This window comes from Eriocheir sinensis, chromosome 32, assembly GCF_024679095.1.
Source record: "Eriocheir sinensis breed Jianghai 21 chromosome 32, ASM2467909v1, whole genome shotgun sequence".
NCBI classification, from domain to species: Eukaryota; Metazoa; Arthropoda; class Malacostraca; order Decapoda; family Varunidae; genus Eriocheir; species Eriocheir sinensis.
This window is the reverse complement of record NC_066540.1, coordinates 14,110,638-14,136,330: the sequence shown is the minus strand read 5'-3', so window position 1 is coordinate 14,136,330 and position 25,693 is coordinate 14,110,638. Positions and strand designations below refer to the sequence as shown.

Below are 25,693 nucleotides of genomic sequence, written 5' to 3'. Positions count from 1 at the left end.
ATCCACCAGGCCCCTCAAGAAAGCATACCAGTGTTATAGGCAGCATGCAATAAAAGTCTACACACACACACAGGAACAGACAATCACCTTCCAGAGATAAAATATTTTTATTCAAAACGGCAGCAGCAGCAGCGGCAGCGGCCACTTTTTATTTTTTAAATGTTTAAGACTCATTTATGTGCACAAGTTGAACCCCCCAACCCCCCCTACCCCACCCCTATAACATAACCCCCTACACCCCCTCCCTGCCCCACCCTCACCCACTCCCCCTCCCCCTCACATTCTGCTGGCCTGTATCTTACTCCCTCCCCCCCCCACCAGTACCTGCCTCAGTGGTGGCAGTGGTACAATCCTCATTATTTTCACTACTTTCTTGTTTTCTTGTTTATTTTCACAGCCTTGTAAGTTTTATGAACCCAGACTGTTCTCTCTCCCCCTAACCTCCCTCCCCTCTCTCTTCTACCTTATTCTTCCTTCTCCTCCTCCTCCTCCTCCTTATCATCATCAAACTTTCTATTTCTTATCCTCTTATTTTCTTTACCCACACTCACTTCCTACCCTGTGTGTGTGTGTGTGTGTGTGTGTGTGTGTGTGTGTGTGTGTGTGTGTGTGTGTGTGTGTGTGTGTGTATGATTTAAATACAAAACTGTGTGTATGTTTAGGCATGTGTGTGTATATGTGTAAGCATAACACACACACACACACACGCACACACACACAAACTATTTACACCCAGCTACACCCTACATAGAATCATAGGCAGTGTATACGCACATGTGTGTATGTCTGTGTGCGTGTGTGTGTGTGTGTGTAGAAATGACAGACAGGCAGACAGACAGATAAACAGAAATGGGGCAGGAGGAGGAGGAAAGAGGAGGTTGGAAAATAATAAAGAAAAGGAGGAAGAGGAGGAGGAATAAGTGGAAGGGGGAAGGGGGGGGAAGAGGAATAGAAGGAATATGAGGAAGAGGAGGAATAAGAATAGGCAAGAGTAAGGAGGATCAATAGAAAGAAGAAACAACTGGACAGGAAGGAAGAATGAAAAAGAAAGGAAGCAAGGAAAAGAGAAGGAAAAAGACAGAAGAAAAAAAGGGAAGGTAAAAAAGGAAAAAAAAGAAAAAGGAATCAAATCTTTTCATTATTTCACCTGAGGATAAAAATCTCACACCCACCTTGACAAACTTACAGGTAAAGGAGAAAACCAGGTAGGAGAGAGAGAGAGAGAGAGAGAGAGAGAGAGAGAGAGAGAGAGAGAGAGAGAGAGAGAGAGAGAGAGAGAGAGAGAGAGAGAGAGAGAGAGAGAGAAATGAAAGAATACAGCAAAGAAAGAGGTACAGGAAGGAAGGAAAGGAAACCAAGAAAAAGGGAAAGAAAGAAAACAAGAAAAGAAAGTAAGAATGAAAGATCGAAAGCCAGAAAGGAAAAATGAAGGAACAAGAATGAAAGAAATTATAGACAAAGAAAAGAATGAGGAACAAAGTAGAAAAAGTAAACAAGAATCAAACAAAAACAAACAAAAAACTCAAAATAAAATTACACTCTAGCTAAACCAACCACACTTCTCAACTCAACCCACCCACCTAGCCCCTCCCTCCCCTCTCTCTCACACACCCCAGCCCTACCCCCGCCCCCGCCCCGCCCCAGCCCAGCCGCCCCCTAATGAGATGTCACGAGGTCACTCCCATTCAGTGGTCCCTGGCGGCTTGGAGGTCAGGTCGTACAGGACACGACTCACTCCAGGAACTGACAGGATCTCCGCAACCATCTTATTCACCAGCTGTGGGGAGAGAGGGAGAGGGGTGAGTGTGAGAGGGGGTGATCCATGTCCGCTTCACCGTAAAGGTTGTGGAAAGGCGAGATGGTAGATTAATTGGAGAGCAATATGTTGACGGGCAGCTGTCAAGTATCTGAGTGTGAGGCTCCGGTGACTCGGTATACGTGACGTCACTTACGGTGAAGCGCCGTCGCTTTGACATAATGGCATCACTTACTGCCATGTCAGCCAGGGTTGCTGGTATAACGATTTCTACCATCTAACATCATAAATTACTGGAATTATAATGAACTTACCTTTTAACTATTTCCTCAAAATAGTGAACCATACCTCCCTAATTACATATATGATTTAACAGGAGGTAAATTTTATATACAAACTTTCTGACAGAAGAGAAGTGAGTAAATGAGAGGAGATAAGGGAAAATGACAGAAAAAAAAGAGGGGGAGGGGGGGGGAAGACCTGTGTTAATTTTTAGTATACATTTACACAACACAGAACATATAACATTAGAACCTCAGGAGTCTGGAAAAGGTCAGCCGGCCAGCGAGCCTAGAAGGGGGAGCTCCTGTACACTTAACAGCATCCACCTTTCCTCCTTTCTATGCTCCTTCATCCACTTTCCCTCCTCTATCTTCCTCTTTCCTCTTCCCTTACGCTCTCCTTTCCTTCCCTTCCCCTGTCTTCCTTACTTTCCCTTCTTGCTTCCCTTCCAATTTGTTCTTTTTCTTTTCAAATTTCTTTCTTCAATTCTGTTCCCTTCTCCCTTTCCTCTCCTTTCTGCTTTCCTTTTCCTTTCTAATCTACTCTTCTCTTTTCTCTTCCTCTCCTCTCTTCCCTTCCCATTCTTTACCTCTTTCCTTTATTCTGTTGTCTTCCTTTCCCCTCTTCTCTCTCCTTTTTCTTTTGTATCCCCTTTTCTTTCTTCTCTACTCTTTTCCCTTTCTTTTTTCCATCTCCTTTCTTCTCCTCTCTTTCCTCGACCCATCTCTTCCTTCCCTTTTCTCCTTACCTACCCCTCCCTTCTCTTCCTTTCCCCATCCCTCCCTACTCCCTCCCCTTCCCTGTCCTCCCCACCTACCTCGGCGGGGATGTGCTTGCCGGGCAGGGCGGGGATGCCGGTCATGAAGTCGTGGGTGATGAACGGGCGGAGCACCACCGACCGCTGGCACGAGGGGAGCCGCGCCACAGGGTCGCGGTCGAAGTGGACTGGGATGAGCACGACCGGCATCTGCGCGATCTTCTCCATGAAACTGGACTCGGCGAGGACCTGGTGGGAGGAGGGGGATGAGACTAGGTTAGGTAAGAGTTATATCTGGTTAGGTTAGTTAGTTTGGGATATAGTGAGATTATTTAAGTTAGGAGGAGGCTGGATTAGAGTTGAACAGCTTTGGTTAGGGCTAGGATTGTTATGGCTTGGCTATGCAAAGTTTGAATAGGTTCAATTAGTTGGGTTTGGTTAGAACATTAGTTCCCAGCCTTGCCTCTGCCCCACAGCCAAAGGAAGGGTTTGATTTATGTTCACATGCCCTACAGAATAATATAAAATCATATTTTGAGATGAAGTCTAATTTCTAATCTTTGAACCACATGCAACACTGTAGGTGAACAAATTGAACTTTAAAAACAAATTTTCAACTTGAATTCAGTTTTCAAATTATTTATTCAGAAAAAAATTGTAAATAGTAAAAATCAATCTACACAAGCCACTCTTTGTCACAGCCAATGAAATCCCATTTCGCATCCCCAGGGATGTGGGCACCCCAGGTTGGGAACAATGGGGTTAAGGATTGTTCAGGCTACATTAGGTTAGTGAGTTTATGCATGATCCCAGGTAAACTAATGAGTCTGCCACAAACAGACACTAGGAAGAGTAAATAAACAAACCTAAGATATACAATAACCAAGAACATGGTGGCAGCTATGTTAACGAGCCGGCTGTGGCCTCACCTGGTTAGCGAGGAAGTCCGCCTGCCTGAGGGTGGCCAGGACCCCCGGGGCCAGATTGGTCTGGGTGATGTCCTGCACCAAGTCCTTCACCGCACCCCCGAACACATAGCATACCCTGGGGGGAAGGAAGACATGGGGGGTGAGTGGCTACACAAGGATACACAAAGATACAAAGAGGCTAGTCGGCCTACACAAGGAAGCTCCAAAAGGTGAGTTATTCATCAAATTCCCTTCCCATCATCATCATCATCGTTTAACGTCCATTTATTCCCTATGGTGGGGTTGGACGGGATATAAGCCTCCTCCACTGTTGCCGGTCCATAGCCATTTCTTCCGTGATGTTCAGCCTCCTCATATCTTCCTCCACCACCTTTCTCCACGTCATCCTTGGCCTTTCTGGTGGTCTTCTGCCCTCTACCTCAAAGTTCAGTGCTTGTCTCAGGATGTGTCTTCTCTTCTCCTCAGATGTCCAAACCACCTTAATTCCCTTCCCGTCCATAAATACACCTATCCTCCATTTTAGTTGTGTTTGCCTCAATGATTTGCCTGCCCAGCTGGTTTCATGCATCCACCACCCTGTCGAGAACCATTCTTGTCCATTTCCTTTCAACTTGAATTATCCAACTTATACCCTATACTAAAACCAACTTATAATGAGTAGCAGGATTTTTTTTTATTATTATTGTTTCCTTTTTTTGTGGCCTTGTGCTGTCTAATTTGATGTAAAAAAAAAAAAAAAAAAAAAAAAAAAAAAAACCAGCATGGGAGACAGCTCAAGGGCATCAAAACAAAAAGAGCTGTCTAAAGGTGAACTAGGGTGTATCAGGGTGTAAAGAAAAGGACACAGGCATAAAACAGGGTGTAAGAGCTGTGTAGAGATGAACTAGGATGCACAGGGTGAGTGGAAGATGTAACAGGGTATGAAAAAAGGGATACAAATATAAACAGGATGTAAGCAAGCGTAAGGGTGTGCTAGGGTGCGTGGACTCACCTATTGATGTTGTGGCATATCTTTGGGATGAGCCGCGCCAGGGTGAGGAGGTCCGGCCAGCTGGGGTCCGTGTCCGAGGAGAGGGCCGCCACGTAGCTGTAGGTGCGGCAGTCACCCTGGGGGAGGAGAGGGGGGGGTGAGAGGGGTGGAGGAAGTGTGTGGTGTCTATGTTTTTTTTTATGGATTATTGTTATTGTTAGCTGTTGTTGTTATTATTATTATTACTATCGGGTTAGTGTATGTGAATGTGCATTTTGCCTAGTCATAGTATATTGGATTTTTGGTAGAGGTGTGTGTGTGTGTGTGTGTGTGTGTGTGTATGTGCGTATGTATTTTAAAAGTAAGAGAAAGGGAGCAGGAGAGAAAACAGATAGAGGAAGAGAACAAGAGAAAGAGAAAAACAGATAGGGTTGAGAACAAGAAAAAAAGTGAGAAAAAAAGACAGAGGCTGAGAATAAGAGAAAACAGAGACAGAACAGGAGACAGAGAGAACAAGACACAACAGAGAACAAGAGAACACAGAGACAACAAGGTAGAACAAGAGAGATACTGAATGAGACAAAGAACAAAGGAGAAAGAGATGGAGAGAGATAGAGGCAGCGTCCCCCACCTGAACGCCCACACTCTTGATTGGCAGCAGCGTGGCGTAGAGGGTGTGGCTGAGGGAGAGGCGGTGAAGCTCCTGACGCTCCTCCTCGCTGGTGCAGTTGTCGATACGCAGCAGGAGGCCGTGCTTCTGCGGGAGGAGGGGAAGGTTGGGTGTAAGTGTGAGGAGGTTGAAAATATGAAGCAATTACTGATTATTATTGAGACAGGCAAGCTGGGTTAGGCTAAGGTACATTTGGCTAGTTCAGGTTAGCTAGGGTGGGTTATGTTAGAGTAGGCTAAGGTACGTTTGGCTAGTTTAGGTTAGCTAGGGTGGGTTATGTTGGAGCAGGCTAAGGTACGTTCGGTTAGGTTAGGTTATGTTAGAGTAGGCTAAGGTACGTTTGGCTAGGTTAGGTTATGTTAGAGTAGGCTAAGGTACGTTTGGCTAGGTTAGGTTAGCTAGGGTGGGTTATGTTAGAGTAGGCTAAGGTACAACTGGCTAGGTTAGGTTAGCTAGGGTGGGTTATATTAGAGTAGGCTAAGGTACAGCAGGGAGGGCAGGTTTAGGTCAGAACTAGGGTAGGTTAGAGTAGGTTATACTGTCTATTTTGCGAAGACATTTTAGGCGTGTCTTCATTGGACCTTGGAATGTTAACACAGCCACCACACACATGTAGAGCAAGTTGCCAAGGCAGGGCTTATCAACCAAGAGAAGATGGCGCCACTATAAACACTTGCCTGCGCCATGATGGGCTGGGGTTGACTACCATCTAGGCCCCTCAACAAAAGCCTACCAGCGCTATAGGTGTACACGTAAAAAAATAAATAAATAAAATAAATAAAATAAATAAATCACAAAAGCAACACAGCCAAGTCTTATGGGATCTGTGCAGTCACTGTTTACATCTTCACACCCTCCTTCATCCAACTAAGTGCACCATATTCTAATCTTTGCTTCACTAACACAATCTTTGCTTCACTAACACAATCTTTGCTTCACTAACACAATCTTTGCTGCACTAACACAATCTTTGCTGCACTAACACAATCTTTGCTGCACTAACACAACTCTCAACTGACGGATTTCCACAGCGCCTTCCCTCGCCACACCCACCTTCAACACACTGGCGGCGTAGTCCACCACGACCTTGAGTATGACCTGGGTCTCGGAGAAGTCCCGCTCCATGAAAGGCTCCTCGGCACACAGCACACGGATGGCCAGGCCGGGGCCGGGAAACGGATGGCGCTGCACGAACTCATCCAGCAACCCCAGATCCCTGCCGATTTGACGCACCTGTGACGGCAGAGGCGGATGAGTGGGGAGGAAATGTCAGGTGTTAAGTTTGCATGTTAGTGAGATAGAGAATGGCCCATATCACAAGCTCTCACTTCCTACACCACTGCCTTGTGTCCATATTACAAACTCCCTTCCTAGGCCATTCCCTTGTGCCCATATTACAAGCTCTCCCTTCCTAGGCCATTCCTAACGTCCATATTACAAGCTCTCCCTTCCTCGATATTACTATTCTCCCTTCCTAGACCATTTCCTTATGTCCATATAACAAGCTCTCCCTTCCTAGACCATTCCTTACGTCCATATTACAAGCTCTCCCTTCCTAGACCATTCCTTACGTCCATATTACAAGCTCTCCCTTCCTAGACCATTCCTTACGTCCATATTACAAGCTCTCCCTTCCTAGACCATTCCTTACGTCCATATAACAAGCTCTCCCTTCCTAGACCATTCCTTACGTCCATATAACAAGCTCTCCCTTCCTGGACCATTCCTTACGTCCATATTACAAGCTCTCCCTTCCTAGACCATTCCTTACGTCCATATTACAAGCTCTCCCTTCCTAGACCATTCCTTACGTCCATATTACAAGCTCTCCCTTCCTAGACCATTCCTTACGTCCATATTACAAGCTCTCCCTTCCTAGACCATTCCCTTGTGCCCATATTACAAGCTCTCCCTTCCTAGACCATTCCCTTGTGTCCATATTACAAGCTCTCCCTTCCTAGACCATTCCTTACAGCCATATTACAAGCTCTCCCTTCCTAGACCATTCCTAACGTCCATATTACAAGCTCTCCCTTCCCAGACCATTCCTTACGTCCATATTTACAAGCTCTCCCTTCCTAGACCATTCCTTACATCCATATTACAAGCTCTCCCTTCCCAGGCCATTCCTTACGTCCATATAACAAGCTCTCCCTTCCTAGACCATTCCTTACAGCCATATTACAAGCTCTCCCTTCCTAGACCATTCCTTACAGCCATATTACAAGCTCTCCCTTCCTAGACCATTCCTTACATCCATATTACAAGCTCTCCCTTCCTAGACCATTCCTTATGTCCATATTTACAAGCTCTCCCTTCCTAGACCATTCCTTACATCCATATTACAAGCTCTCCCTTCCTAGACCATTCCTTACATCCATATTACAAGCTCTCCCTTCCTAGACCATTCCTTACGTCCATATTTACAAGCTCTCCCTTCCTAGACCATTCCTTACATCCATATTACAAGCTCTCCCTTCCTAGACCATTCCTTACATCCATATTACAAGCTCTCCCTTCCTAGACCATTCCTTACGGCCATATTACAAGCTCTCCCTTCCTAGACCATTCCTTACATCCATATTACAAGCTCTCCCTTCCTAGACCATTCCTTACGTCCATATTACAAGCTCTCCCTTCCTAGACCATTCCTTACGTCCATATTACAAGCTCTCCCTTCCTAGACCATTCATTACGTCCATATTACAAGCTCTCCCTTCCCAGACCATTCATTACGTCCATATTACAAGCTCTCCCTTCCCAGACCATTCCTTACGTTCATATTACAAGCTCTCCCTTCCTAGACCATTCATTACGTCCATATTACAAGCTCTCCCTTCCTAGACCATTCCCTTGTGCCCATATTACAAGCTCTCCCTTCCTAGACCATTCCTTACGTCCATATTACAAGCTCTCCCTTCCTAGACCATTCCCTTGTGCCCATATTACAAGCTCTCCCTTCCTAGACCATTCCTTACATCCATATTACAAGCTCTCCCTTCCTAGACCATTCCTTACGTCCATATAACAAGCTCTCCCTTCCTAGACCATTCCTTACATCCATATTACAAGCTCTCCCTTCCTAGACCATTCCTTACATCCATATTACAAGCTCTCCCTTCCTAGACCATTCCTTACGTCCATATAACAAGCTCTCCCTTCCTGGACCATTCCTTACGTCCATATTACAAGCTCTCCCTTCCTAGACCATTCCTTACGTCCATATTACAAGCTCTCCCTTCCTAGACCATTCCCTTGTGCCCATATTACAAGCTCTCCCTTCCTAGACCATTCCCTCATGTCCATATTATAGGCTGTTCCCATAGTAAAAGTTTCCCTTCTTAGGCCATTCCTTTTAGACCAGTTTCAACAATACCAGTCAGCCAAGCCCCGACTCCTACTCCCTTCCTATGAACCACTTAAGCACCCATCGCACACCCAATCCACATGCCCTCCACACCCACCTCATCCTTATGGAAATCCCTGAGGGGCTCCACCACCCGGCCCTTCGCCCTCCACCCCCGCACGAGGTCAGTGTCGTTGTGGTGGGTCTTGATGGCCTGGGCGGAGGAGCTGACGAGGGAGGAGGCGGACTCTATGAGGTCGGGCCGCAGCGTTCCCTGGCCCAGCATCACGTCCTCCTCCCGAAGGTTCAGCTCTGAGATCACGTCGTCAGCTACCTGTGGTGGGGAGAGTGGGTGAGAGGGAGGAGGCAGAGGTGGATAGGTTAAGTGGGTGGGAGGATGAGTGAGGGGTGTCAGAGAAGAGGGGAGAGGTGAGGGTGTGTGAAGGGGAGGAAAGTGAGGAGATGGAGGAGGTCGAGGTGGGAGGGAGAGCAGGAGAGGGGGGTGGGTAAGTGGATGTGATGGGGAGGAAAAGGAGAAAAGGAAGAGGTGGAGGAGGGTGGGTGTGAAGGGGAGGGAAGAGGTGGGTGAGTAAGTGGGATATGAGGTGGGGACAGAGAGATGGGTGAGAGGGCAGGTGACAGGGAGGATGGGAGAGGGAAAGGTGGGGAGGTGAGAGCCATGGGTGTGATGGGGAGGAGATGGGAGGGAGGACAGATGAGGGGGAAGAGGGAAAGAGGAAAAAGAGGGTGAGTAGGTGTGGGTGGGAGGAAAGAGAGGAGAAGGAGGAACAACCAAAATAGCAACCAAGAAATTGTATAAGTCAGGGTGGACAGAGGACCAGGTGGAGATGAAATTAGAGCATTTGTCAAAGATGGATGGAGTACACTAACACCAGACCAGTTGGAGAATGTTGGGAAAGGTGCCCCCTTAGATGAAATTAGAGCATTTGTCAAAGATGGATGGAGTACACTAACACCAGACCAGTTGGAGAATGTTAAGAAAGGCGCCCCCCTTAGATGAAATTAGAGCATTTGTCATAGATGGATGGAGTACACTAACACTAGACCAGTTGGAGAATGTTGGGAAAGGCCCCTACAAAAGAAATAGCTCCTCTGAATTTCAAGTCTTAGCTAAACGTAGTAATAATAATAACTATGACCCAACCTTATCTCACCAACCCCAAGCAACCCCCAGCGGCACTCACGTTAATGAAGGTGTCCCCGATAATCTTGCGCTTCTCCTCGGGGCTTAGTGTGAGGCAGAGCAGGTTGGTCTGTCGCTTCCTGCCCTTGGGGTCGGCAGGGTCCACGGGGATGTTGGTCACCCCGTCGTAGAACTGGTGCCGCGCGTTGACCACTAACGGGGAGATACAGCAGGGGTGAAAGGGGTGGCGAGTGGGGTGAGCGGCTCCAGAATCTTCCTAGACCCTACTCTCAGGCTCTTCAATCTTCCAATCATTCTAGACCTTTCTCAGTCCTTCCTATATTTCAGACTCCTCTTACACCCCTTTCTCAGACCTCTCCACATACCACACCCCTTCCTTAGCCCCCTCTCACCTCGCAGACCCCTTCCCCAGTCCCTACCATATCCCAATCGCCTCCTACACACACATCCTACCCCCCTTTTTCTTAACTCCCTCCCACTACCAAGCACCCTTTCTTAGCCCTCTTATACCTCAGACTCCTTTCTCAGTCCCTTCTCATATTACAGCCCCTTCCAACAGACCTTCCCACACTCCAAAACCCTTTCTTTTTAACCCCCTTCCACCTCTAAGCCCTTTTTTCAGTCCCCTCTTACATTCAAAACCCTTTCTTTTTAAACTCCCTCCCACCTCTAAGCCCATTTTTCAGTCCCCCTTACATTCGACACCTTTCTCAACCTCTCCCATTTCCAGAACCCCTTTCACAGCCACCCCCCAAACCTACCTCAGTCCCTCCCATATCCCAAAACCCTTCCTTCCCCCCTTTCCCCAACCCCTTCCTCCACATCCTTTCCCCAACCCTTTCCTACCCCCCTCTCCCTCTACATCCTTTCCCCAACCCCTTCCTTCCCCCCTCTTCCTCCACATCCTTTCCCCAACCCTTTCCTTCCCCTTTCTCCCTCTACATCCTTTCCCCAACCCTTTCCTTCCCCCCTCTTCCTCCACATCCATTCCCCAACCCCCTCACCTCTCAGCTTTAGCCCCAGCCTGCGGAGGGACTGTTCCACCTGAAGTGACTCGTTCTTGCGCATGAAGCCGTTGTCTATGTGGACGGCCAGCACCTGCTCCTCTGACAGCGCCTTGTGGAGCAGCGCCGCGCACACTGTTGAGTCCACGCCACCGCTCACCAGCATCTGCAGCGCGCACATGGGGAAAAAAAAGGTGTTGGTTATGTGCGTTTTTATGCGTAAGTTTTTTTTTGTGTGTGTGTTTGTTTATTATTTTACTTTTTTGGGGAGATCTTAATTTTCTAGTTAATTACAATATCTTTCTTTTTATGTGAGTGTGTGTGTGTGTGTGTGTAATAATAATAATAATAAATGGTTTATTGCATGAAGTACCAGGCAGCCCTAGAGCTGAAAATATACATCAATGGAAGATGAAATGAATGAGACAAATGAACAAAGTAGTAAGATTGAAAATAAAAAGGAAAATAGAAATAACAATAATAACAATAATCGTACTAAAGATAATAATAATAATCATAATAATAATGTGCGTGTGTCTCCGTGTATATGTACCCCTGCGTAGTACCACCAGCCAGACCTAGGGGGGAGGTGGTTTCTTACAGGGGAGGGGTGGTATGCTCTAGGAAGGGGGTATCAAGGTGGGGCAGTCTCCACACCCCACCTTTTCTTAACCTTCCACACCTGCCCTATTAATCCACACACCTGTTGAATGACATACCTGTACTGATGAGATTCTGCCTTACTTGTGAAAATTAAGACTCGCCTGTTACCACCTCTTTGTTTATATGTTAAGGTATTCAGTTATATCTATGTCTGTATATATGTCAAGGTATTCAGTTATATCTATGTCTATATTTTTCTCCCCCACACCAAAACACACATATATGCACATATCACACACATTTCCAGCCCATCTCAATTCACACCTCTCGCACCCCCGCTATTCCCTTCCCATTCCCCTTATCCCCATTCCTCCTCCCAGAAACTCCCCAGTACTTTAATCCCATCTCAACATACACACATTTCTTGCATTCCCCATTTCCAGAGCAGCTATTCCCTTCCCCTTTCCCATAACCCCCATTTCCTCCTCCACCCTGACTCCCAACTCACTACTTTGTTCCCCACCTCAACACACACACACACACACACTTGCATTCCCCATTTCCAGAGCAGCTATTCCCTTACCATTTCCCATTACTCCACATCCCCCCCCCCCACCCCCCGGCAACTCATCCAATCTCAATAAACACACCTCTTACAGTTCCCCTTTCCAATGCACCTATTCCCTTCCCCTTTCCTTAACTCCATTTCCACACCCCATTCCTCCTCTCACCAAGCCACCAGCATTTTGTTATCCAATCTTAAGACAAAGACACACACTCCCATCTCAACACACAATCACACCTCTCTTAATCCCCCCTTATCCCTTTCTTTCCCTCCCTGCGACTTACCAGCACTTTGTTTTCCCCGACCATCTCCTTGATGTAGGCGAGGCACTGCAGCTCACGGCTCTGGAGTGTGTACGTCCCGGAGAGTCCTGAGACCTCGTACAGGAAATTCTTCATCATGGTGAGGCCCTGCTCCGTGAGGTCAACCTGGGGAAGGCAAGGAGGGGATGAAATGAGGGCTTGGGGGAGGAAGGAGAGGAGGAATGTGTGTGTGTGTTTGGGGGTGGGATAGGAGAAAGTGGTAAAAGAGTAAAGAAGAGGAAGGCAGGAAAGGGAAACGAGAGAGAAGGGTGTGTGTTAATGGTAGGGATATAAGCTTATGTGTGAATGTGGGGGATATAGGAGCTGGAAGTAAAGGAGTAGAGGAAAGGAACGCAGAAATGGGATGTGAGGAAGACAGAGAAGGGTGTGTATTAGTGGTAGGGATATAAGGTTGTGTGTGTTGGGGAGAATAGGAGCAGGAGGCAAAGGAGTAAAGAAGAAAGGAAAGCAGGAATGGAATATGAGAAAGAGAGAGAAGAGTGTGTGTCTTTGAGGTGGGTATATAAGCATATGTATCTCTGTGTTAAGATAATCCTATGCTAGCTCCTAAACCAACACTCCAAAACCTTACCTAACTCCCAACCAGAATACCGAACAATCCCTTCATTAACAGTCAACCTCTCTAAAAACCTTCCCCTAACCCCATTACCACTCTCCTAACTCTCAACACTTAAGCTGAACCTCTCAAAAGCCCACAAAATACCCCCCTCACACACCCTACAGCCCCCAGTTCAAATTTCCCTCTCCAACCCCTCTCTAAAAACTTTATCTAACCCCCCTACCCACAACCACTATTCATAACCTCTCAAAACCACACAAATCTTAACCCTCCCACCCCCCACAACCCCTTGTCCCAATTTCTTTATCCCTAATCCCTCTCTCAAAACCTTATCTAACCCCTAACCCCACAACCACTTTCCTAACCCACAACCACTATTCATAACCTCTCAAAACCACATATCTTTACCCTCCCACCCCCAACAACCCCTAGTCCCAATTTCTCTATCCCTAACCCCTCTCTCAAAACCTTATCTAACCCCCAACCCCACAACCACTTTCATAACCTCCAACCTCAAGTCATAATCTCTCAAAACCACATATCTTAACCCTCCCACCCCCACAACCCCTTGTCCCAATTTCTCTCTCCCTAACCCCCCTCAAAAACATATCTAAACCCCCACCCCACAACCACTTTCCTAACCCACAACCACTATTCATAACCTCTCAAACCACATATCTTTACCCTCCCACCCCCAACAACCCCTAGTCCCAATTTCTTTATCCCTAATCCCTCTCTCAAAACCTTATCTAACCCCCAACCCCACAACCACTTTCATAACCTCCAACCTCAAGTCATAATCTCTCAAAACCACATATCTTAACCCTCCCACCCCCCACAACCCCTTGTCCCAATTTCTCTCTCCCTAACCCCTCTCAAAACCTTATCTAACCCCCAACCCCACAACCACTTTCATAACCTCCAACCTCAAGTCATAATCTCTCAAAACCACATATCTTAACCCTCCTCCCCCCACACAACCCCTTGTCCCAATTTCTCTCTCCCTAACCCCTCTCAAAACCTTATCTAACCCCCAACCCCACAACCACTTTCATAACCTCCAACCTCAAGTCATAATCTCTCAAAACCACATATCTTAACCTCCTCCCCACACAACCCCTTGTCCCAATTTCTCCCTAACCCTCTCAAAACCTTATCTAACCCCCAACCCCACAACCACTTTCATAACCTCCAACCTCAAGTCATAATCTCTCAAAACCACATATCTTAACCCTCCCACCCCCCACAACCCCTTGTCCCAATTTCTCTCTCCCTAACCCCTCTCAAAACCTTATCTAACCCCCAACCCCACAACCACTCTCCTAACCCCCAACCCTTATTCATAACCTCTCAAAACCACACATTATCTTAACCCCCCTCCCCCCACACAACCCATAGTCCAAATTTCTTTATCCCTAACCCCTCTCAAAACCTTATCTAACCCCTAACCCCACAACCACTCTCCTAACCCACAACCACTATTCATAACCTCTCAAAACCTCACAGGATCTTAACCCCCTAACCCTTAACCCCAATTTGCCACTCTAAGAACTCCTGTTTGTTTTGCAGGTACAGCGATAAGTGGGCTATTTTGTTTTCTCTTTCATTTATTGCCCTTAAGCAGCTTCCTTTACTGTAAAAAAATAAAGAAATAAAGAATGCTCCAACCTCAAAACCCCAACTAGAACATTACACAAACCTCGGGGTGAAACTGCAGGCCGTACAACCTCAGCTTATCGTTGGCGATGGCGGCCACGAGGTTACCTGAGGTGGCGACAACTTTGAACCCCTCGGCCACCTTGTCTATGCTGTCCCCATGCGTCAAGAGAACCTCCTGCTTCACACCCATGTACCTGCGGGGTGAGGGGGTTGAAATGAAAGGTGGATTTTGGACGAGGAATGGTTGATAGGTTAGATGAGGTGAGGTTTTTGGGGAATGGGGTGGGGTGTAATGATAATAGGGTAAGACAGGGGAGTAATTTAGGGAGGGGTATGAGGTAAGCAAACTCCCCAAAGGTACCCAGACTACACCCAAACTACTGCTGTGTATGGTTAGTGTTTGAGGTGACCAGCAGTGCACGGGAGGAGGGAGGGTGAGGGGTGGGGGAGCAGAGAGCTGAGTCACTTAAATATCTGGAAGTTTGGAAAGTTTCGTTTAGTCGGCGCAACATCTGTGGTCATATGCCGGTAAATATCTGAGAGTAGTTGTGTGAAGGGTGTGTGTGTGTGTGTGTGTGTGTGTGTGTGTGTATATATAGGAGGGGTGATGGGGGGAGACTCACTTAAATATCTGTAAGTAGTTGAGTGGATGGTGTGGGTTAGGATTAGGGGGAGAAAGGGGAGACCTGGTAAAAGAGTAAAGAAGAGGAAGGCAGGAAAGGGATATGAAAGAGAAGGGTGCGTGTTAGTGGTAGGGATATAAGCTTGTGTGTGTATGTGGGGATATAGGAGCCGGAAGTTAAGGAGTAAAGAGGAAAGGAGGGCAGAAATGAGATGTGAGGAAGACTGAGAAGGGCTGTGTTAGTGGTAGGGATATAATTTGTGTGTGTGTGTGTGTGTGTGTGTGTGTGTGTGTGTGGGATATAGAAGCAGGAGGCAAAGAAGTAAAGAAAGGAAGGCAGTAGTTGTGTGGAGTGTGTGTGAGTGTATATATGAGGGGTGATGGGGGGAGACTCACTTAAATATCTGGCAGCAGCTGTGTGGAGTGTGTGTGAGTGTATATATGAGGGGTGATGGGGGGAGACTCACTTAAATATCTGGCAGTAGTTGTCCACCTCTATTGTGTACTGTCCATCCTCTCTCGCTGCCTTGCGGAGGACTGTGCCGCCAAACTCCTTGTTGATGAGTTGCATGCCATAACAGATGCCTGGAGGGGACAAGGACAGTGTGAGAGTAGGAATCAAATGAGTCACATAGTTAAGTTATAGAGTTAAACATAGGTATCAGGTGAGCTAGATAGTTAAGTTATAGAGTTAAGAAAAGGTATCCGGTGAGCTAGACAGTTAAGTTATAGAGTTAAGAATAGGTATCAGGTGAGCTAGAGAGTTAAGTTATAGAGTTAAGAAAAGGTATCAGGTGAGCTCCCCTTCCCTCTCTCCCTCACTCCTTACCCCCATCATCACTTTTCTTCCTCACTTCTTGCTCTCCTTCCTTTCACTCACTTTCTGTTCTCGTGCTCTTCCCTTTCTCCCTCCCTTTTCCTTCCTAACTTCGTTCTTTCTCTCCTCATTTTTTTCTCTCATATAAAACTTTCCCTCCCTCCCTCCCTACCTTCCCCTCCTCTCCCTCTCCTCCCCCACTTACCCAGGACAGGCACGTTGATCTTGAAGATGTCGGAGTCGTATCGCGGCGCATCTTCGGCGTAGACGGAGTTTGGCCCCCCGGAGATGATGATAGCCCTGGGGGAGGGGGAGAGGGGGGGAAGAAGAGGGGAGGAAGGTAAGGGTGGTGAGGTAAAGAGGACATGCATGAGTGTGTGTGTGTGTGTGTGTGGGGGGGGGGGGAAGGAAAAGGAATGGGGGTGGGGAAGGGAGGATGAAGGGGGAGGAGAGGGGGAAGAGGGGAAGGGCAAGGGTGATGGTACAGGTGGGGAAGAAGGGGAGGGGAAAAAGAGGGGATGACAAAGGGGTTGTTTAGAGGGGGGGAAGGGGGTGGTGGTGATGGGGGGAGGGAGAAAGGAAAAGGGTGATGATAGGAGGTATGGAGGTGTAGGGGAGGGAAGGGGGAAAAGAGGGGATGATGAAGGGGTTGTTTAGAGAGGGGGAATGAAGGGGTTGTTTAGAGGGGGGGATGATGGGGGGAGGGAGAAATGAATGGGGTGAAGGTGTGAATTTAAGGTGGATAAAAAGTGAAGGGAGTAGAGAAGAGGAAGAAGAAGGAAGAAAAAGATAATCATTAGTATTGTCTATCATCATCATTTTAAGGCAGCTGCAAAAATCATTAGTCAAAATATCAATAACACTAAATATACAAGAAGATGAGGAACGAGAGAGAGAAAGGATCATTTTATCATAGTCGAAAAAAACAGAAGTAAAAACAATAATACCGCTAAATGTGTTCGGCTTCCCACACAGGACGGATACAAACACACACACGCACACACTAAAAGACTAAAAGAAATGGACTTACCAACACTAGAACAAAGAAGAGAAAGGGGTGACCTAATACAAATCTACAAATTATTGAGCAAAATGGAAGAAGTAGACAACGAGGAGTTACTACTTAAAGAAGAAATTACCACAAGGAACACAAGAGGACATAGTAAAAAACTGAGGAAGGGAAGATGCTTGAGACTTAAAGAAATATAGAGGTTTGGAACAGACTAAGTGAGGATGCAGTATCGGCGTGAAGTGTGCAAAGCTTTAAGGAAAAGTTGGATAAATGTAGATACGGAGACGGGACCACATGAGCATAAAGCCCAGGCCCTGTAAAACTATAACTAGGTAAATACACACAAAGACAGTTTTAGAGATATATAGGATAGTTTAAAAAGATGTTCCCCTATAAACATGACACCATCCTACAAATATACAATTATAACACACCCACCATCCCATCCCATCCCACAGACCCACAAACACACACACACTTATAATCTTAAAGAGAAACGTGATGAGATAGTTTAACCCGGTAGCAGCGGGGATCATGTTTCTTAAAGGCCCTTCTAAGCGAGAAAAATGAGAAAATATCATCACTCACGCAAACCATTTCATAATATATATCAACGCATTTGTGATCAGTTTATGCATCATCTATTTTGGGGGTTTATATCATGGCAAATATTTGGCCTGTCGCTGGTACATGGTAAAGCCACAAATTTGGACCATCGCTGCTACCAGGTTAAAAAGGATGGGACACTATAAACCTGACTAAATCCTATAAAACTACAAATAAATCCCACCTACCCACATCCACACTTTAACACACCCAGGTAAACACACACACACACACACACATACACACACATTCACAGTTTTAAAGAGAAATATGAGGGAATACAAGAAGCAATCAAGCCCGTTCTGTCCTATCCACATCCACACTCTAACACACCCAGGTAAACACACACACACTCACACACACATTCACAGTTTTAAAGAGAAATACGAGGGAATACAAGAAGCAACCAAGCCCGTTCTGTCCTATCCACATCCACACTCTAACACACCCAGGTAAACACACACACACACACACATTCACAGTTTTAAAGAGAAATACGATGAAATACAAGAAGCAATCAAGCCCGTTCTGTCCTGTCCACATCCACACTCTAACACACCCAGGTAAACACACACACACACACATTCACAGTTTTAAAGAGAAATACGATGAAATACAAGAAGCAAGCAAGCCCGTTCTGTCCTGTCTTCTACAACCACACAGATACACCTACACCTAAACATGTTAATGCCCCCCTGCCCCCCCCCACCCACCTGTAGCCCTTCTCCTTGAGGGTGTAGGCCGGTGTGTCTAGTGGCAGAATATCGCTCTCCACGTTGAGTTCCCGAATCCTCCGGTCGATAACCTTTCCATACTGCGCCCCAGCGTCGAGCACAGCCACACGGTCACCCACGGAGCCATTCATCTTGCTGGTGGTGGTGGTGGTAGTGGTAGCAGTGGTGGTGGTGGTGGTGACGGTGGTGGTGGTGGTGGTGGCGATAGCGGTGGTGGTGGTGGCAGGGAGGTCGTTCTCGCGGCTGTGGTGGCTTGCGGTGCTGCTACTGCTGCCGCCGCTGCCCTGCCTGCACCCACACCACGCTAGTCGGCACTGGGGGAAGGGGCAGAAGGGTTAGGTAACGGAAAGGAGTCAGTCGTAGGAGTAAGACGAGGAGAAGGAATGCACTGGAGGATGAAAGATGCGTTATGGAATCAATTATTTTTTTACAGCAATGGAAGCAGATCAAAGGAAAACATAAGCATGAAACAAAAAAACAAAAGTCCCCTAAGCAATGTTTCAGCAAAAAGAAGTAAGATTAAAATTCGAAATGCAAAGTACGGACTGTTGCCTGATTCTACCGCGCCAACGCAATCGTAAAGCTGTGAGGAGCGTCAACCAGTTCACCCAATGAGTCAGTACAGTTACTCAACACAGAGGGCAGCACAAGCCTCAAGCAATCCTGTGATGGCAGAACAGGTGAATAAAAGGCATAATTAAAATACATACAGTAAAAGTAACAGCAAATAAATAACAAAAGGAAAAAAACTTACAAAATAACACTTGATTACAAATAGCTTGCTCCTGTAGTTATGGCAGCAGTAGTAGTAGGAGGAGGAGGTGGGATAGTAGTTGTAGTAGTAGTAGTAATAGTAAAAGTAGTAGTAGTAGTAGTGGTTATAAGTAAAATCCGTACAACCTCGCTTCTTGAAGAGACGAAAACAACTGCTATAATCTTCTTCTTCCACCTCCTTCTCCTCCTCTACAAGTCATGCTTCTCCTCCTCCCCCCTCACACCCCCTATCTCCCTCTCTCTAAAAAAGAAGATTAGGAAGAAAGAAAGGAGTGGTACTGATAATGGAACTCACTCTCTCTCTCTCTCTCTCTCTCTCTCTCTCTCTCTCTCTCTCTCTCTCAGGACGTCTGTTAGAATAAGCTTAGCTGAACAAAAGAACAATGACAATACTGTTTAGAGATATACATAGTCATCACCACACCCACCACCATCACCACAATACTAGTGAAGATGGTTAGAAAGCTGTAGTAATGTTATAGTAGTAGTAGTAGTAGTAGTAGTAGTAGCAATAATAATAAGTAATATAAAGATTGTCAATGCATACTAACATCATATTTTTCAAACTTAACCCGGTAGCTGCGGGGATCATATTTCTTGAAGGCCCTTCCGTGTAAGCGAGAAAAATTAGAAAAAATCATCACTCACGCAAACCATTTCATATGTATCAACGCATTTGTGATCAGTTTATGCATCATCTATTTTGGGGGGTTTATATTATGGCCCAAATTTGGCCCGTCGCTGGTACACGGTAGACACAAATTTGGCCCGTCGCTGCTACCGGGTTAATGTCAAGTTTTGCTTTCTGAACCAATAAAGTTAAGATCAAGCAAGTGTTCGGCCATGTCTCCTAACCTAACCTACCTACACAGGATCTGCTCTACTCAGTCAGTGTAAAGTTAAGGTAAAGTTTGTGGCATAGGCTTGGCTGTGTGGCCTTGGTGCTTATCTCTCACTGGCCCAATATTTGTTGACATGAATATAACGTAGGTCTTCAGATAACTTGCACTAAATCTTTCTTATGTTTACGTGCATATTGCCTATATTAATTTCAGTGTTGCAGTGGTTGTAGTCATGTTTGAGAGGTGAGAAGTTTGGCGATGTCTTTGAGACTAGAAACATGCCATCAGGACTTGACTCTTGTTTATGTAAATTAGTCTATGGTGGAACTGAATTTGTTATACATTGTTTCACCGAGATTGCCATTACCAAGAACTTATCAGGGACATGAGGTGGGGACTTACTTTACAAACAAGTACAATTTGTGTGCCTATTGTACACAACTGCTGTTTGTTCGACCCCTAGGTAAGCATGTCCTGCCTAAGCCACTTGGTCTCTCATCTGTAACAGTACACAACCACAAGACGCAGGGTAATGTTGTGTCTATACGGTGACAAATACAGTATGCATCCACTACAATTATATAGTTATTTACTCTTATGAATAACAATAAAAGGTGACTTCTTGATGATGTATACAGTGAGGATAGAGCATAAATTTAGTGGTTAGGTTACTAATCCTGTAATAACAGGTTAGTAATATTGCAGCGATTGGTTAATGATTTAGCAAGTTTAGTAGAGATATGATAATTACAGTGAGGCTATTCAGCGATGAGCATTAGAGGCTGAGGCAAGGGACAGAAATAGTTGGAAGGAATTTGTTGAGCGCAAAAACTCATTAGAGATTCTGGGAAAACTTGACGTTACATAGATGATGATGGTGAGGCTATTCAGCGTTGAGCATTAGAGGCTGAGGCAAGGGACAGAAATAGTTGGAAGGAATTTGTTGACCGCAAAAACTCATTTGAGATTCTGGGAAAACTTGACGTTACATAGATGATGATGGTGAGGCTATTCAGCGTGCAGTTCTCGGTGAATAAGGTCAGTGTCATATTGATATTTTCTGAGCAGCTTGAAAAAAATGGTATAAATAGTAACGCATCTCTTATCAATTATGAACTATTTATAACCTAACCTAAGCATTCCTCGACCTGATGGATAGTATTAAACTGTGATAGTAAGATCAAGACCAAAACTATTCACAGTCCAATATATAGCCACTCAGTATTTATTTTGCGATGATGTAAATAAATTAGCGATATAAAGGTAAGAGATGACAGGTATACTCACACCCATTTACACACACAAACAAACAAATCAAACAGATACACAAGGGCAAAGCAAACTTCTATACATGAAAAATATGTTTAGGATTGGTTTCAGGTCCCTTAAAATTTTCAGTTATTAGTTTAGCAGTGATAGGTATATATACTCACACATACACACACAAAATCAAAATAGCACAAAACACATACACAGGCAAAGCAAAAATATATACGGTTCCTTTAATCCGGTAGCAGTGACGGGCCAAATTTGTGGCTTTACCATGTAGCAGCGACGGGCCGAATTTGTGCCATGATATAACCCCCCACAAAATAGATGATGCATAAACTGATCACAAATGCTTTGATATATATTACGAAATGGTTTGTGTGAGTAATGATTTTTTCTCATTTTTCTTGCTTAGAGGGACCGTTAAGAAACATGATCCCTGCTGCTCCTGGGTTAACTAAGTTTTTGGTTATTAGTATAGTGATGTAGGATAGATATTTACTCACACACAAACAAACCTAACCAAATATATACAGAGGGACAGAGTAAAAATGTTAGGATTTGTTTTACGTCTCTTCAAATTTTTGATTAGAGGTAATTTTGCACAATACTGAGAGCATAAATTGAATTAGTGTACAACAGAACCTCCTGGACATGTGAAATTGTGAGATTAATTCAGAAAGTGAGGTAAATATCCAGGATTGCACTCCCGTTTTGCAAGTTTGTCCGATACTTTTACTTTCTGCATTGATTAAACTTATGTACAAGAGATTATGTTGTGTGATAATTCAATTTTTACTCAGAAATATGGAAAATTACTCAAAACTATCAAAAGCTTAACCTGGTAGCATCTAGGATCATTTTTCTTAACCCCACTAAGCGAATTAATAAGAAAAAATCATCACTCATGCAAATCATTACATAATATATATTAATGCACTGGTGATCAGTTTATGCATCCTCTATTTTTTTGGGGTTTATGTCAAGGCAAAAATTTGGCCAGTCGCTGATACCCAGTAAAGCCACAAATTTGGCCCGTCACTGCTACCGGGTTCAGAGGGACCTATAACGAAGCGTAATGGATGTAATTAAAGAAGAATGCAAGAAAATTCAACTTTAAATAGAATATGTTGTTGAATGAAATTGTGTGCCTAAAACATTCATTAAAGAAAAAGGTGAAATTCGAGAAGCACATCCACTGGGCTGCCGCCTGCTAGTGACATCCAACGGCGCAGCGTGAAGCATAGGTTGTACTTATTATAAACAATTAAAACGAAACTACTACCCATATCAGACCCTATGACATACCGTTTTTCGCAAATATCTTTCAAACGAAGACTCGGATCAACATGAGACTTTGGCACAGATTGTTTCACACACTCCGCTAATTTTTGACGGTATTGTGCAATGCCAGATGCTGTTAATTATGCCGTTTACTCTTGACTGTGATGGCAAAACCTGCGTGAGCCACTTACACATTCGAACAGGTGAGGCGTGACGTATTTATGACGTGTATCCACCACCTACCTCCACCCCTGGCTTCCCCTACTCCCATCCCTCCCTCCTCCTTCTCCCCTGCACTCCCCCCCCCTCTCTCTGTCTCTCTCTCTCTAACACTTGTGCTGTACACGAGATCTGAATCTGTGCACACTTGAATTAATGGCAGATAAGTAGAAATTACATCCCGTCTGCATCAGCATCAACAGTGATGACGAGGATGGCCTGTTTGTCGATGGTGATGAATGTTGAAGTAACAGCCTATGTGATCAGTTATTTACATTATTAACCCACCCATCATATACTCGCAATCTATTTTTGTTTGCTATGACTTTTTAACATATCTACATGAACACATAGTATGGCAGTCTTTCCCTAACATCCAAATAAATTATTCTTATATTTCTCCAATTTCGTTTCAAGTTTTTACTCTGCAATGAATTCCAGCTTCAATTCCACCCTTATTCCTTTCCATTTCTTATGTGATTTCCAATAAATGATCAAGCGTCAGCTACGTGCTTCATCCCATCATATGCTCAACGTAACCTGTGGGGAGGAGGGTCATATACTCGTACAACTTTCAATGGGTGTACAATTGCTAAACAAACCTCATACAGCACTTACGCAACATCCAGTTACGCTACCATACTTAGCTTATACTTTCGAGTTATCCGCCATTACTGACAAGTCATATGTGTGCAACGCTTCACATCGCATGTATACCGATATAGAGAGAGAGGGGGGGAGGGGGGAGAAAGAGGACGGGGGGAGAGAGTGTGGGGTAGAAGGAGGAGGGAGGGATGGGAGTAGGGGAAGCCAGGGGTGGAGGTAGGTGGTGGATACACGTCACAAATACGTCACGCCTCACCTGTTCGAATGTGAAAGTGGCTCACGCAGGTTTTTCCATCACAGTCAAGAGTAAACGCCATAATTAACCGCATCTGGCATTGCACAATAGCGTCAAAAATTAGCGGAGTGTGTGAAACAATCTGTGCCAAAGTCCCATGCTGATCCGAGTCTTCGTTTGAAAGATATTTGCGAAAAATGGTATGTCATAGGGTCTGATATGGATAGTAAGCCTAATCTTGCCTAATGTAACCTGACCTAAATATAACCTAACCATACCTGTGCATCACTGAGAAAGTGTAAAAAGACAGAAATAAATCCCTCCAGACCATGTTTCATGAAATAAATATTACAAGTAAGTGATTTGGCAAAGCAATATGGCAGTGTGAGCCAATATGGATATTAACGTAGCAATTTCATATGACATTGTGTTGTATTTTATTTCTCTGAATGCAGTGCAATAACTAATAGCTTCTGGTAAATTTAAGAAGGCTTAACAATATTAATGTATATAGTTTATGATCGCAGTTTTGCAGGGGGGGGGGTCAGGTTAGGTTAGGATATATTCGTTAAGTTTAACTGTTTACAATAAATACGTGTGATACACTTGGCACTGTGCCAATGTTGTTAATGGTAGCGGAGGAGGCTACGCTCATCTCCATATTCTCCGTAGTGTGTTGTATGTACACCAAGTACTTTATGATGCACAAAGAGATCCTTTGCTGTGAGATTAGTGTACTTCTGAAATAATACCCAAAGTACTTCATAGACCACAAAGGTGTCCATTAGATGGGTGCAATTCTGGATTAATATCGAAGAAAAAGATATAAAGTACGATAGACAGGGCACTACAAGCTTCACACAATCCTGTAAAAATTGTTAAGAAAGCGCACACACACACACACGAGAACACAACCACACACACTATACTCAACTCGAGGAAAACCAAATGGGAGAAAACAAAAACACACAACAGAACGAAAAGGAAACACCACAACACACACATGGAACACACACACGAGAGAAAACAAATTCACAAACCACGACTCAACGAAAGAAAATCAAAACACACGAACACCGATCTTGATTACAACATAGCGACAAAGCAAAAAAAAACTGATAGGGATTGTTGAGGAAAGGGTAGCCTACTGATTTTAAAACCCTGACTATTTATTCCTGGACAAAATATGATGCTTTTCAATATGGAGATCGTTGTACTTTAGAGCAATAACTACATGATTGCATTTTCAATTCCTGAGGTGCACCCGCTGCTGCCCAACACCAGAGTAGCGGATCCGTCTCCACCGCTGCCCTGCCCCGTCCCATGCTCTATATCTCCACTGGCCCACACTGCTTAACTAAACTAACCTAACCTTCCTAACAGGGGTGCCACATTGACCCCCTTAACAGGAGAGCTTCGCCTCCCTCAACCCCCCAAACAGGAGAGCTTCGCCCCCCTCGACCCCTCTTCTATTTTCCCAAGTCATTCGCTACTGCACTGCAATCACGGACCAAAAAATAATTCACAATCTAAGCATTAAATCGGCAAGAGATGGCTACCCCTTCCTCAGCATTAGCCACAGTGACAAAACAACCACCACAACACCCACGAGGGACCCGACACACAGCCACAACACCAATAACAATAACAACCGCAACCGCCACCCTCACCACCACCTTCCCCCATACTCACTCCCCGAGCCTCACCTCTTCCCCCTCCCTCCCTGTCCCCTCGGCGCGCCCCTCTCCGCCTCCTCACCAGAAAGAGCGGGATCGTGCAGTCTATCACCACCGCCGCCACTGAGACAAAAAGCCGCCGGGAGGACACCAGAGACACACCATCCCGGGACCAGCCACCACAACAACCCAGGCGACCCGTCCCTTTCTCTCCCGCGCATTTCTCTATTCTCCAATTTTAACCGCCTTATATCTAGTTACCCCCTACTGATTATGTGTTTTCGGTTTCGTTATTGTGGTGGAAGGTGTTTTCTGACCTTGATTCGCCGTAGTAAGGTCAGTTTGAGGTGTTTTGGGAGGAGGTTGTTAGGGAGAAACAGACGGACCCTCGCGGAGTTGTGACAATGGA

The 25,693-nt window shown here is 45.3% G+C and overlaps 1 protein-coding gene across 5 annotated transcripts; it reads right to left on the bottom strand.

Annotated features, from left to right (window-relative positions):
* Positions 1–1,216: 1,216 nt before the first annotated feature.
* Positions 1,217–25,693, bottom strand: LOC127006188 (GMP synthase [glutamine-hydrolyzing]-like). 5 transcript variants are annotated; one of them, XM_050875762.1, is made up of 16 exons: positions 25,602–25,668; positions 18,926–19,042; positions 18,359–18,693; positions 16,233–16,327; positions 15,678–15,795; positions 14,629–14,782; positions 12,332–12,475; positions 10,880–11,045; positions 9,916–10,067; positions 8,829–9,044; positions 6,418–6,597; positions 5,326–5,451; positions 4,716–4,831; positions 3,725–3,839; positions 2,856–3,044; positions 1,217–1,777 (listed from the first exon to the last, which is right to left on the bottom strand). In XM_050875762.1, exons 3-16 carry the CDS (start codon positions 18,508–18,510, stop codon positions 1,676–1,678), a joined length of 2,025 nt encoding a protein of 674 aa, XP_050731719.1. In that variant the 5' UTR covers positions 18,511–18,693; positions 18,926–19,042; positions 25,602–25,668; the 3' UTR covers positions 1,217–1,675. The 5 variants fall into 5 exon arrangements, with proteins under 5 accessions (XP_050731719.1, XP_050731718.1, XP_050731721.1 ...); XM_050875761.1 differs by lacking the exon at positions 25,602–25,668 and adding an exon at positions 25,367–25,499; XM_050875764.1 differs by lacking the exon at positions 18,926–19,042 and having other exon boundaries at positions 25,602–25,693.